At 39.9% G+C, this 19,834-nt stretch overlaps 1 protein-coding gene across 1 annotated transcript in view; it reads left to right on the top strand.

Annotated features, from left to right (window-relative positions):
• Positions 1-4,869: 4,869 nt before the first annotated feature.
• Positions 4,870-19,834, top strand: part of LOC101630765 (lipid phosphate phosphatase-related protein type 4) — a 39,215-nt gene continuing 24,250 nt past the window's right edge. The window contains exon 1 of the mRNA XM_004689747.1: positions 4,870-5,239. Coding sequence (XP_004689804.1) covers positions 5,162-5,239 — 78 coding nt within the window. The 5' untranslated portion in view covers positions 4,870-5,161. The remainder of the gene's footprint in view (positions 5,240-19,834) is intronic.

Below are 19,834 nucleotides of genomic sequence, written 5' to 3'. Positions count from 1 at the left end.
GTCATACAGTAACAAACGTGCGGGCCCTCTCTGGTGGCGCAACAGGTTAGGACACAGCACTGCAAGCTGGCCGCAGCTGCTTCAGTGCGAGTTCGATCCCTGCCTCAGAGGTGACCCACAAGGCTCAGCAGATTCTTCTGACTCGCCTGCTGCTCCCCTCAGCAGTGGACTTCATCGACTTGCCTGTTCTGCCCCCAACTCTGTCTCTGACTAAGTCTTTCACCACTCCTGCACCTCTGGCCTGTACCCCAGTTCTGTAAGCAAAAGTAAATAAATCTTAAGGAAAAAAAAAATGTGACCTCTGCATTTAGTGGCACCCACAGGGTCTCTGCACTCTCTTCCTCTGCCAAGTAGGCCCCACCTGGACTGTGCCCTCTGCTCCTCCCACGGTAACCAGGTAACAGGCTCTACCATGGACTGTCAGATGGTTTGCTCTGTGGGGTTTCCACATGGTGGGGTTGCTTCTTGGCTACATTTGGTGTTCTGGATTGGAAAGACAATCCCCAGTGCTATTCTTTTGTTCCTCTGGATTGCAGCCCTGTGGGCACGCTGCCAGACAATGTTCCACGCCAAGCAGTAGGCTTGGAGCCAGATTCAGCCGGAATTCAAGTTCTCGCACATCCCCTGCTACATCCCTGAAGAGATTTATATTTTGTGGTACAGCTGTAACCCATTTCTAACACATCAGTACACCAATGCATACCCATGGCACTTTTTAAAAGATCTTATTTATTTATTTTTTGCATAGAAGAACTGGGATGTAGACCAGAGGTAGAGTGTTAGAGAAACAGAGTGGGGAGTAGAACAGGTAGATCTACTGAAACACACTGCTAAAGGGAGGGCAGCAGGAGGTACAGGAGAGGTCTGCTGCACCATATGTGGGTCTCACCATATGTCAGCTCCCTGGCCAGGGATTGAACCTAGCCCATCGTGGTGGTAGTGCTGAGCTGAATCCCTAGGCCACCAAAGAGACACATAGCATATTTTTTTCTTTTAAAGTTTTTATTTATTTATGCATACAGAACTGGGGTACAGGCCAGAGGTGCAGGGGCAGTGAGAGGATTCACTAGAGACAGAGTGGGGAGCAGAACAGGCAGATCAAAGTACACTGCTGAGGGGAGCAGCGGGCAGGAAAGGTCTGCTGAGCCATGTGGGTCACCTCCGGGGCCAGGGATTGAACTCACACTGAAGCAGCCACCACCAGCTTCACAGTGCTGCTCTCCTCCAACCCACTGGGCCATCAGGGAGGACTACATATTTTTTTCTTTTTACCTGTGTCAGTATGTGATTTCTTAAGCTAGCCACTATTACAGTTAAGAGGTCCCCGTGGAATGCAGCTCATAGAATTATGTAAATCACCTCTATCATACCCTGTCAGGGAGTCAAAGAGACCTATGGTGGGCTGAAGTCTTTGATAGTGGGAACACATAAAATTAGATTAAAAAGCATGTTCTACCACCTGTTGGGTGTTTGAGTGTTTAAAACAGGTTTTAAGTTAACCTTGTAGGAAATGAGTGTCTTGAGATACCTTTGTTGTTGTTTTTTTTTTTAATTTTTAAAGATTTATTTATTTATATATACAAGAACTGAGGTGGGAGAATTCACCAGAGACAGTGATAAGCAGAATAAGCAGCTGTACCAAAATACACTGCCGAGGGGAACAGCACCTCAAATTTTCTGTCTTAGAATCATTCAAATTCCTTTGGAATAGACTCTGAATTATTTACATTTCACTTCCTATCCTAACACTTGGCCTGTCTCAGACTGAATCCCTTCATTGCCTAAATTTGTAGGATTGTGACAATTACGATGCAAATCCAAGAAACCTTCACAAGAAGCAGCAATGGGTCTCAAACAAACAGCAACAACAATCACCCATTCTACCAGGAAATTGAGAGCCGGAGGTGGAAGGTTCTTCACAGGCCCATAATTAGTCAATAATGCGGCCAGAAATAGAACCTCACTTTCCAATCCTCTAGAGTCTCTGTTATTTCTTCCTTTCCACATCTGCATACCCAGTTCCTTTTAAGCCCTTCTTTCAGAATAATAAAACAAGGGTTTACATGTCTCCTCAAAATGCAGTAAGTGGGCTGATATCAGAGAAATAAATTGATAAATTACATACTCTTCTTTATGACCATAAAGATAAATGTCACACAAATATCCTGGATGAACAGTTGCCACAATGCCGAAAGACTTCATAGTCAGTGGTGGGCAATACCAATACAAAAAAGCAAGTTACCTTTTATCTCAGGCACCTGGCAGTTTTAATGATGATGTCAAATGCATTTTCAGGCTTTTCTTTTTTTTTTTTTTTTTCCGAGGCTATTTGTGCTGTGAAGTGCTCTGTCTTGTGAAATGTCAGAGTACTGCCTTTTCAGTGGTTGCCATTTTTCATTTGACTGCACTGGAACAGTGCAAATGTTCTACTGAAAATGCTCAAGTTCAGCAAGGCTCATAAAATTGTTTTTAACATCATTATTATTGTGAAGACCTGCAAATGGAGGACCTATAGCCTTGTTCGAGTTCGGCCTTTGAACTGACATAGATTTACATGGTAAAGGTGGAATGGAGCATACTTTTCAGGAATGTTCTCTGGCCACCTCGGTGCTATAAGAGGCTTGAATGTGAACTGTTGCAACTCTTTTCCTAGCCATCACTCTGAGGTTTCTCACAGTAGTTACCACTGTATTCTAGTGGTTTCCTTAGTAGCATATATGACAGAATGTAATTATAGGTTTGTTGAGAGAGGCAGTAGGTGACGCCTAACTTGGGTTCAAAATCTCAGTTCAACTATTTGTATTTGTTGCCTTTTTTAAATGATTTTTTTAAAAGATTTATTTATTTGTGCATATAGAACTGGGATACAGGCCAGAGGCTCAGGGGCAGTGAGAGGCTTCACCAGAGTGGGGAACAGAACAGGCAGATCCACAAAGTACACTGCTCAGGGGAGCAGCAGGTGGGTCAGGAGAGGTCTGCCACACCATGTGGTCACCTCCCGGGCAGGTGGAAATTGAACTCATGTGGAAGCAGCTTTAGATTCTCAGTGCTGTGCTTTAACCCGCTGCGCCACCAGGGAGGGCCCCGTAATGATTTTTAATAAGATTTATTTATGCATGCAAGAACTGAGGTATAAGCCAGAGTTGCAGGGGGTGAGAGGATTCACCAGAGACAGAGTGGGGAGCAGGACAGGCAGATTGGCTGAAATACATTGCTGAGGGGAGCAGCAGGCAGGTCAGAAGAGGTCTACTGTGCCATGTGGGTCACCTCGCTGGCTGGGGATCCAACGCGTGCCTCAGTGGCTGCAGATCGCTTCCTGGTGTGGTGGTATGCTTTACCCCACTGCACCACAAGGGAGGGCCTGTATTTGTTGCCTTTGCATACAAATAACTTACCAATCTGAGACTAACTTTCTTTAACTATAAAATGCACAATATGCTACTCAGGTGACACAGATGTTGTGAGAATAAATGGAGATGACATTTGCAAAGCATTTCCAGTGGTGCTTTTTCATGGTGAAAATAGTGTGTTTTCTATGGTTCTCATGAATATATTGCTATGTCACTCTTCTCTCACTCCACATTAAACTAAGAGTTCTATGAGGGCAGGAACCCCTTTGTTCTTCCTTCCAATGAGTATTCAGTGAAGAAAGTGCTTCTAACATAGTGGAGAATCAAGCAAGATCTGTAGCTGAATAGATGGACAGATGAAGGAATGGACCAATTTTTAAATCTACCAAGTGCTTTCAAATCTGTGGTCACATTTGAGAGTATTGCTGTAAGATGGGCTACTAAGTGTTCATTTTATTTGTGAGTAAACTGAAATGTGAAGATATTAAGTGAATTGCTCAAGAGTAGATTTAAAAGGCATATCCTGGATTTGAACTCAGGTCTTCTGAATTTAGTGAAGAACAGAGATCTGAAAAATCTGTGAGCTGGTGCTCAGAGAGTGAGAAATAAAAAGACCGTGGAAAAGTACTAGGTTGTGGAGTCTGTTTGACAGGAAACACGATCACAGGGTTGTTGTTTTTCTCCAGATACTTTCAGTTGTTCTGGTAAGGGCAGAGATTTAATTGTGGCTAGGATTTTTTCAGGCAAGGGTGGTGAATAGGGAAGGAATATGATGGATTTTATTTTGGGATTTTGGAACCCAAGCCCGGTAGAAGAAAGGGAGGGAAGTAACATGAATATTGCTGCCAAAGAACTCGCAGAACAGGCTATAGACTCTTCGTCCCTTGACGCTCTGGGTTGCCAATATAACCATGAAATTGAGACCAAAGATACAGGTCTTCAAAAAGAAGACGTTAGCTTGTTAAAGGTTGAAGAAGTGTTTCCTTCCACAGTTAGCTGCCTAGTCCCCAGCGTGTGCCCGTGAGGTTAGAACACGCCCTGGTCTTTGAGCTAAAGGAAGAAAAGGAAGATAGATGCTCCCGCATCTGTCTCCCTTGATGCAGGGAACCCTCACAGCTCCCAGACAGCTGATGGGGAGTGAGTCAGTGTCATATACAGCCAGGGAGTCCCCTGGGCGGAGAATCCTCAGCTGGGGTGAATTCTGGGAGCAGTCAACTCCCCATGAGTTCCACCGTGGCCTATTTTTCCGTAGGTCTCCAAGTTTTCATCCTCGCAGGTGGAGGTGGGTTTCTGTGCTGTGGGTCAGAGCGCAGGAGCTGCGCTTCTGCTCTCCAGCAATTCCGAAGAGCGCTTCTTCGAGGGACCCGGGAAGCCTCCCACGAGGTAGCAGTGTCTAGCTCCTCAGGCTCACTGCTGCAGAATCCAGGGGTGCGTCCCCCTTTTCCGATTCTTGACGTCAGTCTGTGACACCCGCGAAGATTCGCAAGGGCGGTGGAGAGCAGGAGAGTGGCAGGCAGGGGAAGCCATTGCAGCAGCAACTTGGAGGCGAGCTGGACGTCTCTCCAGGAGAAAAATCCAGAGCGGGAGCCAGAGTTGGCGAGGCGGAGGACCCGCCAGCCGGGGAGGCGCAGGGTTACTGCAAAGAGGGGCGGGAGAGACGCGGGGCTGCGTGCTGCGCGCTGGCTCCAGCGGTGCCGCGGGGAATGTGACATCAGCTGCGCCCGGCGCTTGCGGCTGGAGGAAGCTGCTCGCCTCCCTGCGCGGTGCGCAACTCGCCCGGGGTAGGACGCAGACCCGGGCAGGCGGCAGGGATGTCGGCGAAAGAGAGGCCAAAGGGTAAAGTGATCAAGGACAGCGTCACCCTTCTGCCCTGCTTTTATTTCGTCGAGGTGAGTTGGCCCAGCGCCTTGGCATAATGCAGGTCCACCGGGCGCCGCTGGAGCGAATTCGGGTCTGCTGGAGACGCGGACACTTAACAGGGTTCGCGCCGCTGTCCCCAAATGCCCGGCCGTCCCCCATCCCATCTCCCCCGCCCAGGGTTTTTCAGAAAGCCCCCCACCCCCGCCCCCCGGTGTGACTGTGAGAGCCTGCCCAGCCAGGGTGCCATCACTGGTGGTGTCGCTCTGGGTAGCCTGCGGGGACAGGTACCTGTGTGAGTGTGTGTGGGGGGTTAGTTCCCAGGCCTCCTGTTGTGCTTGTGTGCGGTGTCTGCGCCCCGGAGGGGCCATGATGCCGCTATTTCAGAATGTGTGTCTTCAGTCTTGGAGTGCAAAGCTAGAACTCTATAAGAAGCTTTTGATGAGGTATATGAGGGCTGGGGATGTTTACATAGTACCAGAATGATCGATTCCTTTTCTCACCAAACCAACCCAAACGCCAAGCCACCGTACCATTAACAACAAAAACCTTGTTTTTACTATGGTGGTCACATCTGCTTCTAAAATTAAATCTGCACATCTAGGCATGAATTTATCAGTCCCTTTCCATAGTTAACAAAAATTATAGATCTACACCTATATACACAGGTACATACATACATACCTATGCATGCGGATGTATATATTCATAATATAGAATATATAATGATTTCTTCATCAGTGACATCATCGGATTTTTACATGATTTGTACATGTCCACTTATTCTATGCTCAGTAGTGTTACAAATAAGCAATTCACATGTAGATTATTCACAATGACCCTCCAATTTACTGAAATGCAGTATTTAAGGGAGGAACAGTCTATGGGAGGGTTATAAAGATTGGCAGGTGTAATGACTCCATGCACTGTGGTCCATTGTAATAGGAAGACATTTTTAAGCAAGAGGCTTATTAAATCATAGGTAGAGAAAAGATATTTGGAGAGGTTTTGTGAAACCATTTGGTTTTAGGCATGAGACTATGTTTAATTAAGCTTGGGTTACATAAAGAATTATGAGGCTGCTGATGAATTATAAATATCCTTCCTTGGCCATCTTTTCAGTCAAATATGGAGGTTTAGCACTTGCAAGTACAGATAGCAGATTCTGTATTTGATAACTGTGAGGCTTATCTGTGTTCAGGGATAGTCGCTGCCGTAATCTGGGGAAAGGGGCATTGTCAGAATTCTCTTGTAGATGATAGTACATATGCAAGTTTCTCTTAGGTCTCACTGATTGTTTTTAAATGGGTTTAGCTTTCAGAAAGATGTTTGTGACTCAGAAAAATGATGGGTAACTCCCATGACTCAAAGAAAGGAAGGGAAAAAATGCCCTATTTATTTAGAGCAATTAATTGATTCTTATAAATTTGTCCTTTCATAAGAGATTTTGAAGTGATGCTTTAGGTAATTTTATTGACACATTATAATCTATTAAAAAATGTGGGTAGCAAAACATTCTGTGATGAAAAGGGTAAAAGAAGAGTCAGATAAGATATATGACTTCAAGTTAAATCCCTTCAGCTACTTGTCGCACTTTGGCTTTGAACAGAAGTATTTTCATTCATGTCTCAATCTATTACATCTGTTTAGGAGAAATCAGTTAATTGCTGGGATCCATCTCTAGGAAGGAGCAACTTGAGGTCAGCTAGAAATGACTACATAGGGATTTCAGCGCTATGACTTCAAGGAAAATATTTTCATGAAAGAGGAAGCAAGCCAGAGAATTAAGGGCAATTCTATAAAGAACCTGTGTACACTTTTGAGGTACCTTTAACAGGAGCACATGTCCCTTACCCTAGAATTTTAAAAGTAAAAAGACCTCATACTACATTGGAAATGTGTCTCTAGGAACAAACATAAGACATATGCTACTTCTTTTCCATGAAACGAAATAACCCAAATTCATTACATTCAATTTGACCCACTTAGATGCACTCTACCAACTCTTTAGCAGGGCAATCTATTGAACAATTACTTGAAGACAATTCATGGAGTCTGAATGAACATTTATGACATTATGTCTTGGGGGTAACAGACTTGAAAGGGAAAGGCCCAGAATTGGATTGCAAATTATCTCTAGGAGATTTAAATGCATGCTAAACCACTACAGAGCCTCTGAATGTGGGAGAAGACATTAGTACACAATTATTTATGGGGTTGACAGAATGCTCCACTGAGTTCCTTTAGAATGACTAATTTTGTTGCTGGTGAGAATGAGCTTTCTTCTCCTATGGTAAATGATTAAATATAACATGAATTTATGTCAGTAAAGTACTTTAGAGTAATGACATCTTGCTTTACAAGATAGTTTCCCCAAACCTTAGTAATTAATATGGAAAAGTGAAGCATGAGTGAATCTCCTCCCCTCACTTACCAATCAAGCCTTCTCTGTGACTTCAGAGAATAATTTATATAACAAAAGAAGTGAGAAGAACAGATCTTGAGGAGAAAACAATTTTTGGACACCAAGTTGATGACACCTTGGATAACTTAAACTGCCTTTCTTCAAGGAATTCATTCTGCTTTAAACTGATATTCATGACAAGCATGAGATATGAAGCAGCTAGGAACTGAAATGAAGTCAAACTGACTTATAGCAGAAAATGGCAGGACTATCTATGGGGAAACAATCAGGATGACCTGGTTCAAACCCCACCTTTGCCACATTCTGCTTGGATAATTTTCTCAACCTTCATCTATAATAGAAATTAAATAATAACAATTTAGATATCTGTAAACATAATTTTATATACATTCCTATGTAATAGAAACTATAGCACCTATATTTTAGAATATACTATGAGGTTAAACATGGAAGACACCAAGAATCAGGCCTTAGAAAGAACAGGTACCTGAGATGTGTGAGTTCCTCTTTTCTCTTATAACCACACTTGACCTAAGTTGATTTATTTTACTTCTGAGTTAGACTTAAGGAATTGAGTCCTGAAAGATCTGGAAAGTTCCCACTGTTCAGAAGAAGTCACCTCTTCCCTAAGTCCCTGATGAGGCTTGGGTTCCACTGAACAGTCCTGAAAAGGGAGAGAATGTAAACTAATGCACTTCTGAATCACTTAATATGTACTATGAATAAAACGTAAAGCTTTACCATATCATCTCACCTAGTTCTCAAAGATTCTTGTTAAGAAAGAAGACATTATTATCCATGTCTCAAGGACTGAACTGAAAGAAATTAAACAACTTTCCCAGGTTTACAAAGGTGTTAAGAACATAAGCTCTTACACTGCAAAAACTGTCTCTCTCAGCTTGTTGTGAGAATATTCATGTTGGCAAAGTTCCTCTTGTTTGTCTCTGGTAGCCTCAGGTTAGGGCACATTGAAAAAATATACAGATTTTCCTGCCAGCAGCCCAGTTTCCACCACTGAGTTCCTCCTTTATAGTGAAACTCTAGAGTTGGAGGACAGTGTACTTTATCCACATGGACTCCCTAGTTATCAGAGAATGTCCCTCAACTAGCCCCCATGAATTAATGTTGGGAAAGAGTTGGGCAACCTGAAGTGTCAGGGAATCTCTAATTCTACCTTAGAGGCCCTACACTGAGGTATTCAGTCACTAAAATCAGATAATCTCGTCCCAGTTCAACACCAGGTTTAATGTTAATCAAGCATTAATTTATAGATATATATATTTTTTATCTTTGATTTATGCCACCAGGTGTTTGCTGAAGAAAGGACTGCTGTTTGACAGTAATGAAATATAGCAATATTACAAAGTGATTTGAGAAATACACAATTATTTCCAACACTATTTATTTTATGAACGACTTTGAAAATTAAGTTTTGCATTTTTCAACTTGAGAAAAGAAAGGTCAAGCTGCAAATGGAACTCTCAGACAAACAAATCCAAGGCCTATCAGGTTAAGCAGAAAAGCAGATAAAAGGAATGTTCCACCAAGAAAATGTTTCCCTTGCCTTTAAAGCAATGACTGTATCACTTACAGTGGCAGCTACTGCCAGGACCTCACCTACAATTAGAAAATGGTCTTTCAAGCTTAATAACCCAATATCATGTGTGATAAGGCTGGTTGTTTTGTGTCTAATGCCTTTCCTTTGTGCAAAGTATTATGTTTTCCTCTATGCTCAGAATCACCATGGATACTCAATAGCCACAAGATATAAGGTCACATCAATACAGTATGTAGTATATGCAAAATGATAATTTACCATTTAAGCTAAAAAGACATAAATTCTTAATAAGTAGGAAAGAATTTTTAAAAGATGTATGTATGTATGTATGTATGCATAGAAGAACTGTGGTGTAAGCTAGAGCTACAGGGTGTGAGATGACTCACCAGAGACAGAGTGGGGAGCAGAACAGGTAGATCCACTGAAATGTACTGCTGAGGGGAAGCAGTGAGTATGACAGGAGAGGTCTGCTGCACCCTATGGGAGTAAGATCCCTGACTATCCTCAAACTCAGGCCCTCAGGGTAATAGCTGACACTTAACCCCTAAGGTACCAGGGAGGCCCCTAGAAGTTATTTTCATGGAAACAACCTCTTTCTGACATACATTGTCATTCATAATACATTGCTTAATTATTAAATAGAAGAGTTATGATTGATCTATGTGAAAATATATTTTTATAGGACTACTGATATAGTTTGAAATTCTTGGTACACACACACACACACACACACACATACGCACAAATTCTCACATACCCTTCTGTGCAAACGCAAGGGGGAGTGAGAACATCATCTCTTCTTCCAGTAAACATATAATAACAGTATCTGAAGCACTACAGATTCAAAATAATGAAATTATATGAAAGTTTTCACTAATTTAAACTGCTGCACTTAATAGTGGATTGCTTCAGGATTTTGTTAATGCCAATTAAATATAAGGTTAGAAATAGGCTGTGTGAAGCTAACTCTGTTGCCCTGCTCTATAGAGAGGTTCAAAAAACCTTTGTCTGAGCAAAGATGCCCTAGTTATTTTAATTTCAACACTATTTCTTGACAAAACCGTAATTCAATTTTTGTTTTCTTCCTGCTGGATCATGGCCATAGATTCTTAATGGTAGAAAAGATTCATTGATAAGAGTCTATTTGATCTCATGTTCTCTGTGAAAATTTTATCTCATTTGATCTTTTTGCTGAGAAATCTAGCTAGCTTATATTCTTTTACTTACTTTAGCAGCATAGAAGTGCAAAACTTTAACATTTCTGCATTAAATGTCCCAAAATATGACTGTAGATTTTTTGCCCTTTTGTAAGATGGCAAAGAAAGAGTTTGCTCAAAGAAGTTCTCTAAATCCTGCCAACAGAGATGAGCTGACAGATAATTCCTCTTCTCTGAAAATCACAGTGCACTAAGTCCTTTGATGAAAAAGAAAAAGAGGAATTGAAAAGATAGTAGAACCCTGTGTTTTAGAGAGATTAAATAGGGATCTTTCCACAAATTTCAAGACAAGTCCTGAACACAGGACCTGCTATTGTTAGGGAATTCTCTCTCGCTGCTAGTAGTCATCATTATCTTACAGTATCTCCATAGCCAAATTGCTCAAATTAGTCTTTGTCTTGCTTTTCTCTAACAGGGAAAAAAAATATGTGCCCTCTGCTGCCCTCAAAGGGACACTACTAAGATAGCAAATAATAAAATAATAATAAAAAATAGTCCATCTTAAGTCTTTATGTGACATATCCCATGCATACAATAACTGTCATCGTAAGAGTTACCTAGAAAATAGTAATGATCATAAATGAAGTACCCCAGGAAGTATTATGATCTTTATTTTTTATATCAGCAAATGGTAACTCGGGGAGCTAAATATTTTTCTGGGGACAACAACACATAGGGGATGGTGTCAGGATTTGTGCACTTATCCATCATGCTCTTGTGTTACCATTAGAACACTCTAGCTCACTTGTGCCTCTAATAACACTTAATGATGAAATGGAATCCGCAGACCTCCTCTGAGTGGAGGATTTGGCTGCTCTGTGGTATCTGAAGGCACACCCTTGGAAGATGTCTGATGGGAGCTCCATCTGAATTGCAGAATAGAGTTTTTCTGTTCATTTAGCTGCTGAACTTGGCTTTGTTAGTGCTATCCATTTCTGAAATAGAGTACATGATTTAATTCTAACATGGATTAAATGAGAGATGAGCTGGCAGATCTCTTCTCCTCTTTGAAAGTCACAATGCACAAAGGTTTTTGATGACAAAGAAAAAGGAAATAGAGAAGATAATAGTGTCAGGACACGAGGTCCATCTACCTTTGGGACTTCCGTTGGGAAAGCCTACAGTCACACAGGAGTGTCCTGTGCAGATTGAATGAAGTTGGAGTAAGAAAGAAGAGTTAGGACTGCAATAACATGGAGGTCTCTGAGAATGATAGAGTTGGAGGAAAGAATGTGAAAGAGAATAGAAACGGAGAGGCCAGGCTGGATTAGAGTAGGAGAGAAAGGTTTAGAAACTAGAAGGTATGAGCAAATACATGGGGGTGAAGGAGGAGTGACAGGTATCTAATCTGTGAGCACAGCAAGAGCCTCTTGGGTACTTAGGTTACCTCATTGGCCTGTTTTACATAGAGGGTTGGAGGCACAATTATTACGTTTACATTGGGTATGTACTGCAACAAATATTACTGGCACATTTGTAGATAGCACAGGCTACTTCTCAAGCAAACTCTCAGGAATAAAGGTAAGCTATGTCTTATTACAGAAATGTCTCATAAAATCATGTACTTCAAGAACATCTGGTTTAATTCTATCTTCTATGACAAAAGAGCAAATTGCAACTTGAAAAGGTTAACTGAATTGCTTAAAGACACACTGTGGTTAACATCAGATCAGCGGCAGGACCTAAATCTCCTGGCTCCTGTTCTAGTGCTTGCTCCTAATTATTACTATTTCTAGACTTCCTTATATTAGAAAGTTTCCCCCTGGATTATAACACTTAGAATGGAGGTCATTCTACTACTACTCGTGAACAAATTGCGCTAGCAATTTAAAAGTTTTCTTGAAATATCTAGGGTATATATTAAATGATACCACATTGTATTAAACAGCATGTTAAAGCAATTATGAATGGATCTACTTTTCCAAATTGTTAGACTCTTTGAAAAGCATGGTTATAGCTATCGATCAGAATAGAAGAAGTGTTGTTTTTTTTCTACTTCTACACCTATAACTTTACAGTTACTTCCCTTGACATGAGTTCCCTGACAGACAAGGAGAGAAGAAATATTGGAAGAAGTAAGAATATAAGTTATATAGATCCAATAACAAAATAACTAAAATTTCCAAGATATATGGATATAAGTTTTCACATGCATGATCTGTATGAGCCTTTAAAATTATAACTGAAGAGTAAATATTTACAAATTCTGTAGACAAATTAAGTAACTGAGATTCAGGGAGTTGTAACAATTTGTCCAAACTATTGTTCCATTTAGTTACAAGAAAAAAAAAGTTAATATTTAAACTGTGCAATGTCTAATTATGACTACAAGGTTAAATGTCTATGCTGTCTTAGTTAGCTGAGAAACACGCTTCTAGAAACTATGGACTGGAGCAATTTCCTGATGGTCAAGAGCATTTCCTGATGTGATCACTAATGACAGAAATGCTAACTTTGACACAATGTTGTGGCGTTTTTCCTGTCTGTAATTAGACACTGAATCAATTGTTCCTTACGACCATTACTGTTGGGTTGTTTTTAATCACAAAACATTTATGTTCATGAACATAAGGAGGATAATTGCTTTTTTATTTGGTAGAACAAAATGGCTTCTGTCTGTTCTAAAACTGACATTAGACCATGTAGGTATAAATTAAACAGAGAAAAACAGGTAATTGAAATCAATGTATTTTGCAGAAAATGCCAGCAAAGTATTAGTATGTTTAACACACTGTTGTTTCTGTGGGAATAATGGAAATATGCATGTATATCTTGTCTATGATTTAATGTTCTCACCCAGAGATTGTGTTTTGGTATAGCAACAGCTAATAAAATCTTAATCATGCTTCAGAAATTGGGTTCTCATGGAGGGCATCTAAAGAGACCCATTTTAATTAATTACTCTCCAAAAAGTGGCACTAAAATGAAAAATCAGGGCATAATTTGTTTTGAATTTTCATAATAATTCATTTATTCATTGAATAAATATTTATTCATTGCTTAGCTTTTGCCTTATGGCTACATAATGCAAATAATATAGAACCATGAGTGTCATGCTTCTTACTGCATACAAGGATTTTAATAAATTTTCTCTAAATGGATGTATAAAATAGGATTAATAATTATGAACATAAATTTTTCTTCACTTTTTTTCAATTACTGGAGATATTTTACCTGTAAGGTGAGTGATGATGGTGTTCCATCAAAGATGTGACTCTATCTTGTGGATTTTTGAACAATTGAAGAGGTTATATCAATCTCCAAGTTCTCATTGTGTACTTATTTCTTAATTGTACTTATTTTATGATTCAGGTCATGGATTATTAGAGATTAGTTGAGTCTGAGATTTCAGAAGAGCAATTATATAAACAAAGAATTTCCAGTTACAATTTCAAATTTCATGGAAAACTGTTTTAGTTGTGTAAGGCAAGCATAGAAGCAAAGACGATTTTCTGCACCTATACTAAAACAAACAATTAGATATTATTTTTTGGCTACTATAAAATAATGCAATTTTTTTAACTTGATTTATTTACTAGCTTTGTAATTCTGGGCAAGGAATTCAGTTCCTCCAAAGCTCAGCTTCCTCATTTGAAAAATGGTGATAATCTTGTGCGCATAGTTTTGAGAACATTTAATTATATACAAATTATATAATATAGCTAACAATTTTGGATACAAGCTCAGTGTTAGTAAATGGGTTTCTCTTTCCTAATTACTAACACTTACCCACCCCACACATCTTGTCTAAAGTAAACTTTCTATGTAACATCAGATATTATTATATTCCTGCAGAGATATTTGTTTTCCTGATTAGAAGGTAGGGAGGAGATATCACACATTTAGGTGTGTTTTATAATGTGCATACAAAGTAATAATTTACAATGTATAAATACACAAAACAATTCTTATTAGAATCCCTGCTCATTTTATTACTAGAGGCTTACACACTCCCATGCATGCCCTTACACACGCACACACTCACATAAGGGGGAACACTTGCTTTCAGTTCCCTTAAATAATCTTGAAAGTGGGAGGAGAACCCTCCTTCCCTGGTGGCGCAACAGAGTAAACTGTAGCACTATGAAACTAAGCGCTGCCCCTGCAGCATGTGTTCAATCTCTGGCCAGACCACTGAACTACAGGGCACAGTAGACCTCTCCTGTCTCCCTGCTGCTCCCTTCAGCAGTGTATTTCAGTTAATCTGCCCATTCTGTCCCCCACTCTGTCTCTGTTGAATCCTCTCATCTCCGCACCTCTGGCCTGCATCCCAGTTCTTCTATGCATAAGTAAATGAATCTTTTTTTTTTTTTAATGGGGGGGCGGGGGAGAGAACCCTTCCTGGTAGGACATAGCACTGCAAGCCCCGGAGGTGATCCACAGGGCATAGCAGTCTTCTCCTGTCTCACCGCTGCTCCCCTCAGCAGTGTACTTCGTCGATTTGCCTATTCTCCCCCACTGTCTCTGGTGAATCCTCTCACCACCTCTGTACCTCTGGCCTGAACCCCAGTTCTGTATGGACAAATAAATAATCTTTATAAAAAAATCTTTCAACATTAAAAAAAAAGTGGGAAGGAATTCCCATTTGTTGAGCATCTTCTATATGCTAATGTAATACTACACAGCATGTCTTGCTCCCAGGACTTTAGCCCATATACTGTAAGATGATGTGACACCATACATGAATTTGTACTCAACAGAAGCTTTCCAGTACATATGATATCTCTTTACATGTCTGAGTTTAGCAATCTGAAATAAAGAAAATTATGTTCTCAAATTATGTTCTCAAAAAAGTGATGAAATAGTCAAAGGACAACATAATCTTTGTTTAAGCTACTAGGGTGAAACTCACTAGAATTTTGCTGTAAGATAGTTAAATACACCCTAGAAAACTGATAGATGTTTGACCCATGGGTGATGATCTAGAAATGCTTGTACTGTAGCAATTGAGATCTGAGAGACTAAATCATCAAGAACTTATAATTCTAAAGATTTGGTAAGTCATACATCTTCATGGAAAGCTGAATAAAAAGGTGGGCAGCAATCGGAGGTAAAATATATACTGATGAAAGTTTTGAAACTCTTCTACCCTAAGTTCTCAACTGGTTTCTAGCTTCCAGTTGAATTTCCCAGATATAAAGAAAAATTATTTGACTATACAGTATTCTTCAGTACTTAATTCTTAGATATACATGGGTTAAGTCATCAGTAATATTGGTTCTAGTGAACTTTCAGGTTAGACTAGGAGATAATTAAGAGGAATTTGTCTTATTGTTCATCTTTTAATTTCAGTCTCTAGAGCAATGAAATAGCAGGAAATAGACAATAGCTCTCAATAAATGAGAGTTGCACTAATTGTTGTGTTGGTCAAGAAATACAGTACCTTAATGGAGATGCAGAAATACATCCTGTCCTGACCCTTAGCTTTGACCTTGATCTTGGCCTCAGTATCCTCTGCCTGCTGCTCAGGCTAGTAGTGGTCTCTTTAGTCTTGACATAAACAGGGAACAAAATTGGTAAGATTCTGTGCCCAGATGTATGTTTCTACATGTCTAAGAATATCAACTGTAGATACTCCTAAAAGATGCCTGCTGTTTAGGGTTATAATCAGAATAGTGATTATAAACAACATGAACTAGAGAGCTAGATTCCTTCCATTTATCACCGAGCTAAGAACAGCATAGTCTTGCACAACTCATGTGACCTCTCTGTGTCTCAATACCCTCATCTTTAAGATGGGGATCTTAAAAATACCCATCAGCGAGGTATTGTAAAGATTACATGAACTCGAACATGTAAAGCACTTTAAATACTATCTGATCAATTTTAGTAGAATTAAACTGCTATGAGTTCCCATAATTTTTAAAGTCAGGTATATGCTCTAAGGGAAAATAAATTAGCACTGGAAGAAAAAATTTAAAAGCCATTACCTTTTGACAATTGAAATACAGGTCCCCAATCTCAGGTCTGAGTCACTACTTGGGTTTAAAGAACAAAATGCTTCTCAAGACAATGCACATACTTCAGTGCCCAATTATGTAGCGGGAGCAGGTCTGCAGGACCTCAGGTTCAAGTTGGTGATTACAAAGCTTACTACCCCAAACCTAATACTAGGTCAATAGTCAGGTAATGAAACAGCCAAGAATTATAATTTTAGACTTGATGGTTAGATCATTGAATGATTGTAGTCAGACTTTTTAGAGCTGTAAATGTATAGTTTATAGATAAAGAATAGATTTCTCTCCCCCACCACCACAAGCCATACAGGTGAGGTCTGGTCACTCTTTATTAATTGACATTACCATTAAGAAGAGCCAATGAGTCAATGTGAGTTTCTTGTGTACTTTGATATTTAAAGGAAGTCAATAGAATTCTAGAAATCAAGTTCATTCATAGATACTTGAACTTCTATACACCCGAGTGTGGTGGGTTCTTTCCCACCTGGCCCCAATAATGAGAGATGAATGAGACAGTTTTTCTCAAGGACCTTGTCACTGAATATAGGAGAACAATAAAGAAACAACTGCTGTCCCACATGACAACTGCTATGGTAGAAGCTCTCTTGGTTAGTCAGAGAAATGGATCAGTGGAAACACTAACAGGAAAGCATCTGGGTTTTTGAAATGTGCCTAGGTCTTGATATGTTACATTAAAAATATCTCACTAGGCCCTCCCTGGTGGCGCAGCGGGTTAAAGCACAGCACTAAGAAGCTTAAGCCACTTCCACATGAGTTCAATCCCCCCCTGCCCCAGAGGAGATCCACATGGCTAGGCAGAGCTCTCCTGACCAGCCCGCTGCTCCCCTCAGCAGTATACTTCATTGATCTGTCTGTTCTGCTCCCCACTCTGTCTCCGGTGAATCCTCTGACCGCATCTCTGGCCTGTACCCCAGTTCTGTATGAATAAATAAATAAATCTTAAAAAAAAAAAAAAAGAAGCACTAAGAACTCACTACAGCATGAGTTCAATCCTCACCCCAGAGGTGATCCACATGGCGCAGCAGACCTCTTCTGACCCGCCCGCTGCTCCCCTCAGCAGTGTACTTGGTTGATCTGCCTGTTCTGCTCCCCACTCTGTCTCTGGTGAATCCTCTCACCACCCCTGCACCTCTGGCCTGTACCCCAGTTCTGTATGCATAAATAAAAAAAATCTTTAACAACAAAAAATCACTCACTAGGGAAGACAGAGTGATGATAAAATCAGATCGCACCCAACAAGTATGAAAAGTTTTTGAGGTATTACTAAATTGTTTTGGTTCTATTTGAGAGCTGCACAGGGAAGAACAGTCAAGACCTCAGAGTATCCAGTCACAGAGCGTGTGGCTACACAGGAATTGCTTCCCCTTTTTTAGTCCACTCTCACTTCTGTCCCTCAAGCTGATGGTCCAGTGATGCCTAGGGCTCCTCTTTCCTGAAAAGCCCCGGTCTAGTGCCAGATAGTGACATGTGCCAGAGAGGCAGCAGGATGCCCGCTTCCAGGAATTAAACAGATCAGGTTTCAATTACTAGCCTGTACTTGGAAGCCAGGCTGCTGTTAATGTATCTGGAACATGGAGTTTATTTTTTAAATCGCAAGGAGATTGTGAGTTTTAAATTAGATAAATTATAGGGAGATGTCAAAATAAGAACTCAATAAATGTTCTCTTTTTGATTAGGTTTGAGTATGTGCACAGCAAATTCAGTAGCCAAAAGTAAAATGAAAACATAGACATTAGATTTGAGCAAAAGAAGCAATTTTCATATTTGAGTGATAAAGACAAAACAGCAGAGAAACTGCATTAAGAATTAATAGCAAACGAATGGCTTTTTCACACACCATATTTCCGCTTGGGAATTGCAACCATTGTAGCAGTGTTGAGGGGGAAGCAGATGACACCCCTGAGAAAATCCATGTGAAGCATGTTCCTAGCCAGAGGCAACTGGGAAAGAGGGTCATCCCCCTCCCCAACTTCGTGATGCTTGAGCAATTTACCTATCTCTGCCTCAGTTTTCTCATCTGTAAATTGGGGATATTAACAGCTACTTTGTAAAATGTGGCTCATATGCACAAATCTTTATATAGACAATCTAAAAATATGAGGTCCTTAAATCTCTTCAACAGGTATATTGTTATGAAATTGTTCATATTATCTATTTCTTTAATAATGATGTCCTGATTCCATTCAATCAAATTCAGCCAACATTTCTAAATACCTAAAACATTCAAAATGTGTGAACTGCAAAGGTTTCACTTTGAAGTACCTGATTTAAGACTAGGCAGACTGTCAGGACCCATGGTGAAGTCAGTATGTAGTTTATGAGGCAAATGACTTTGGTTCTGAAAGGAGAGCATTGAAGGTTTCAGGGGGGGAAATTATGTACTCTCAACCTGTATAAGGACAATGCTTGAGGGAAAAATGTGAAAACAGAAAGAAGAGACTAAAGTATGTCTTTGGCAACATAAGTGTAGTGGACAAAGGCTCTCTGTGGAGTGGGAAAGCAGAAAGTTAAGTATGGAGTAAAAGTAAACAAGAAAGGCAGGTGAGAAACCTATCATTAAAGACCATATATGCCATTCAAAAGAAATCTTGCTTTGCTGTTAACAGGGCATTCTAGAAAGCATGGTCACCTGACTTTGGTAAGATTAGCTTGGGAACATTTTGGCAGATGCAATAAATTGTGGAGAGAATAGAGATAGAAAACATCTTCATTACACGGGGCAGTGATGGTGTGAAAGGAATGAGGGAAATATTTCTTAAACCATGACATCACATGGAGAATTTTAAAACTACATGGTAATGTAGAAAAATCCTTAAAACATCCACACCAAATGAGACCCAGAACAGTTAAGGGCTTCCTTCAATTCCTGAAGCCAGTGGAGTAAATGAGGCAAGAGAAAATGTGTTTTCCTTGTTCTGAGACCAGCATTGGTTTCCACAACACACCGTTCTTTTAAAAATGTATTTATGCATATACTATGCATATCATACAAGCCACAAATCTGAGAAAACTAATTTTGATCTATAGAGCTCTCATAACATTAAACCCTTCTGATTTACTCTTTTCCTCAATGATACAAGTGTTAGCATGTTTTTATAATCTGTATTTTTGAGCTTGATTGAATTTATCTGAATTTGCTGCAATAAAGGTGAAGATAGTTTTATAAACCAGAAAGGCCTATGCTAGTGATTATTACTGTCAATATTTGAAGGAAACATTTATCTATATTAACTACAAGGCAAAAAATAATAAGGAAGATTATTCAAGGCTGCACTGTAGAAAGTGAAAAATTCTGCCATCACTGAGTTGAACTCCTGCAACCTCCTTAGGGCCACAACTGCAGTAAAATTACTTTGACTTGCTAATATTTATTCCAGTGTGAATTTCATTTTAATGTATTATCTTAATGCTTTAAAATTGTTATGGTTTTAAAAAAATATATAATAATA

This window comes from Condylura cristata, unplaced genomic scaffold (assembly GCF_000260355.1).
Source record: "Condylura cristata isolate star-nosed mole 26May11 unplaced genomic scaffold, ConCri1.0 scaffold00026, whole genome shotgun sequence".
Classification (NCBI taxonomy): domain Eukaryota; kingdom Metazoa; phylum Chordata; class Mammalia; order Eulipotyphla; family Talpidae; genus Condylura; species Condylura cristata.
The sequence above is the reverse complement of the archived record's forward strand: the minus strand, read 5'-3'. Positions and strand labels throughout refer to the sequence as shown.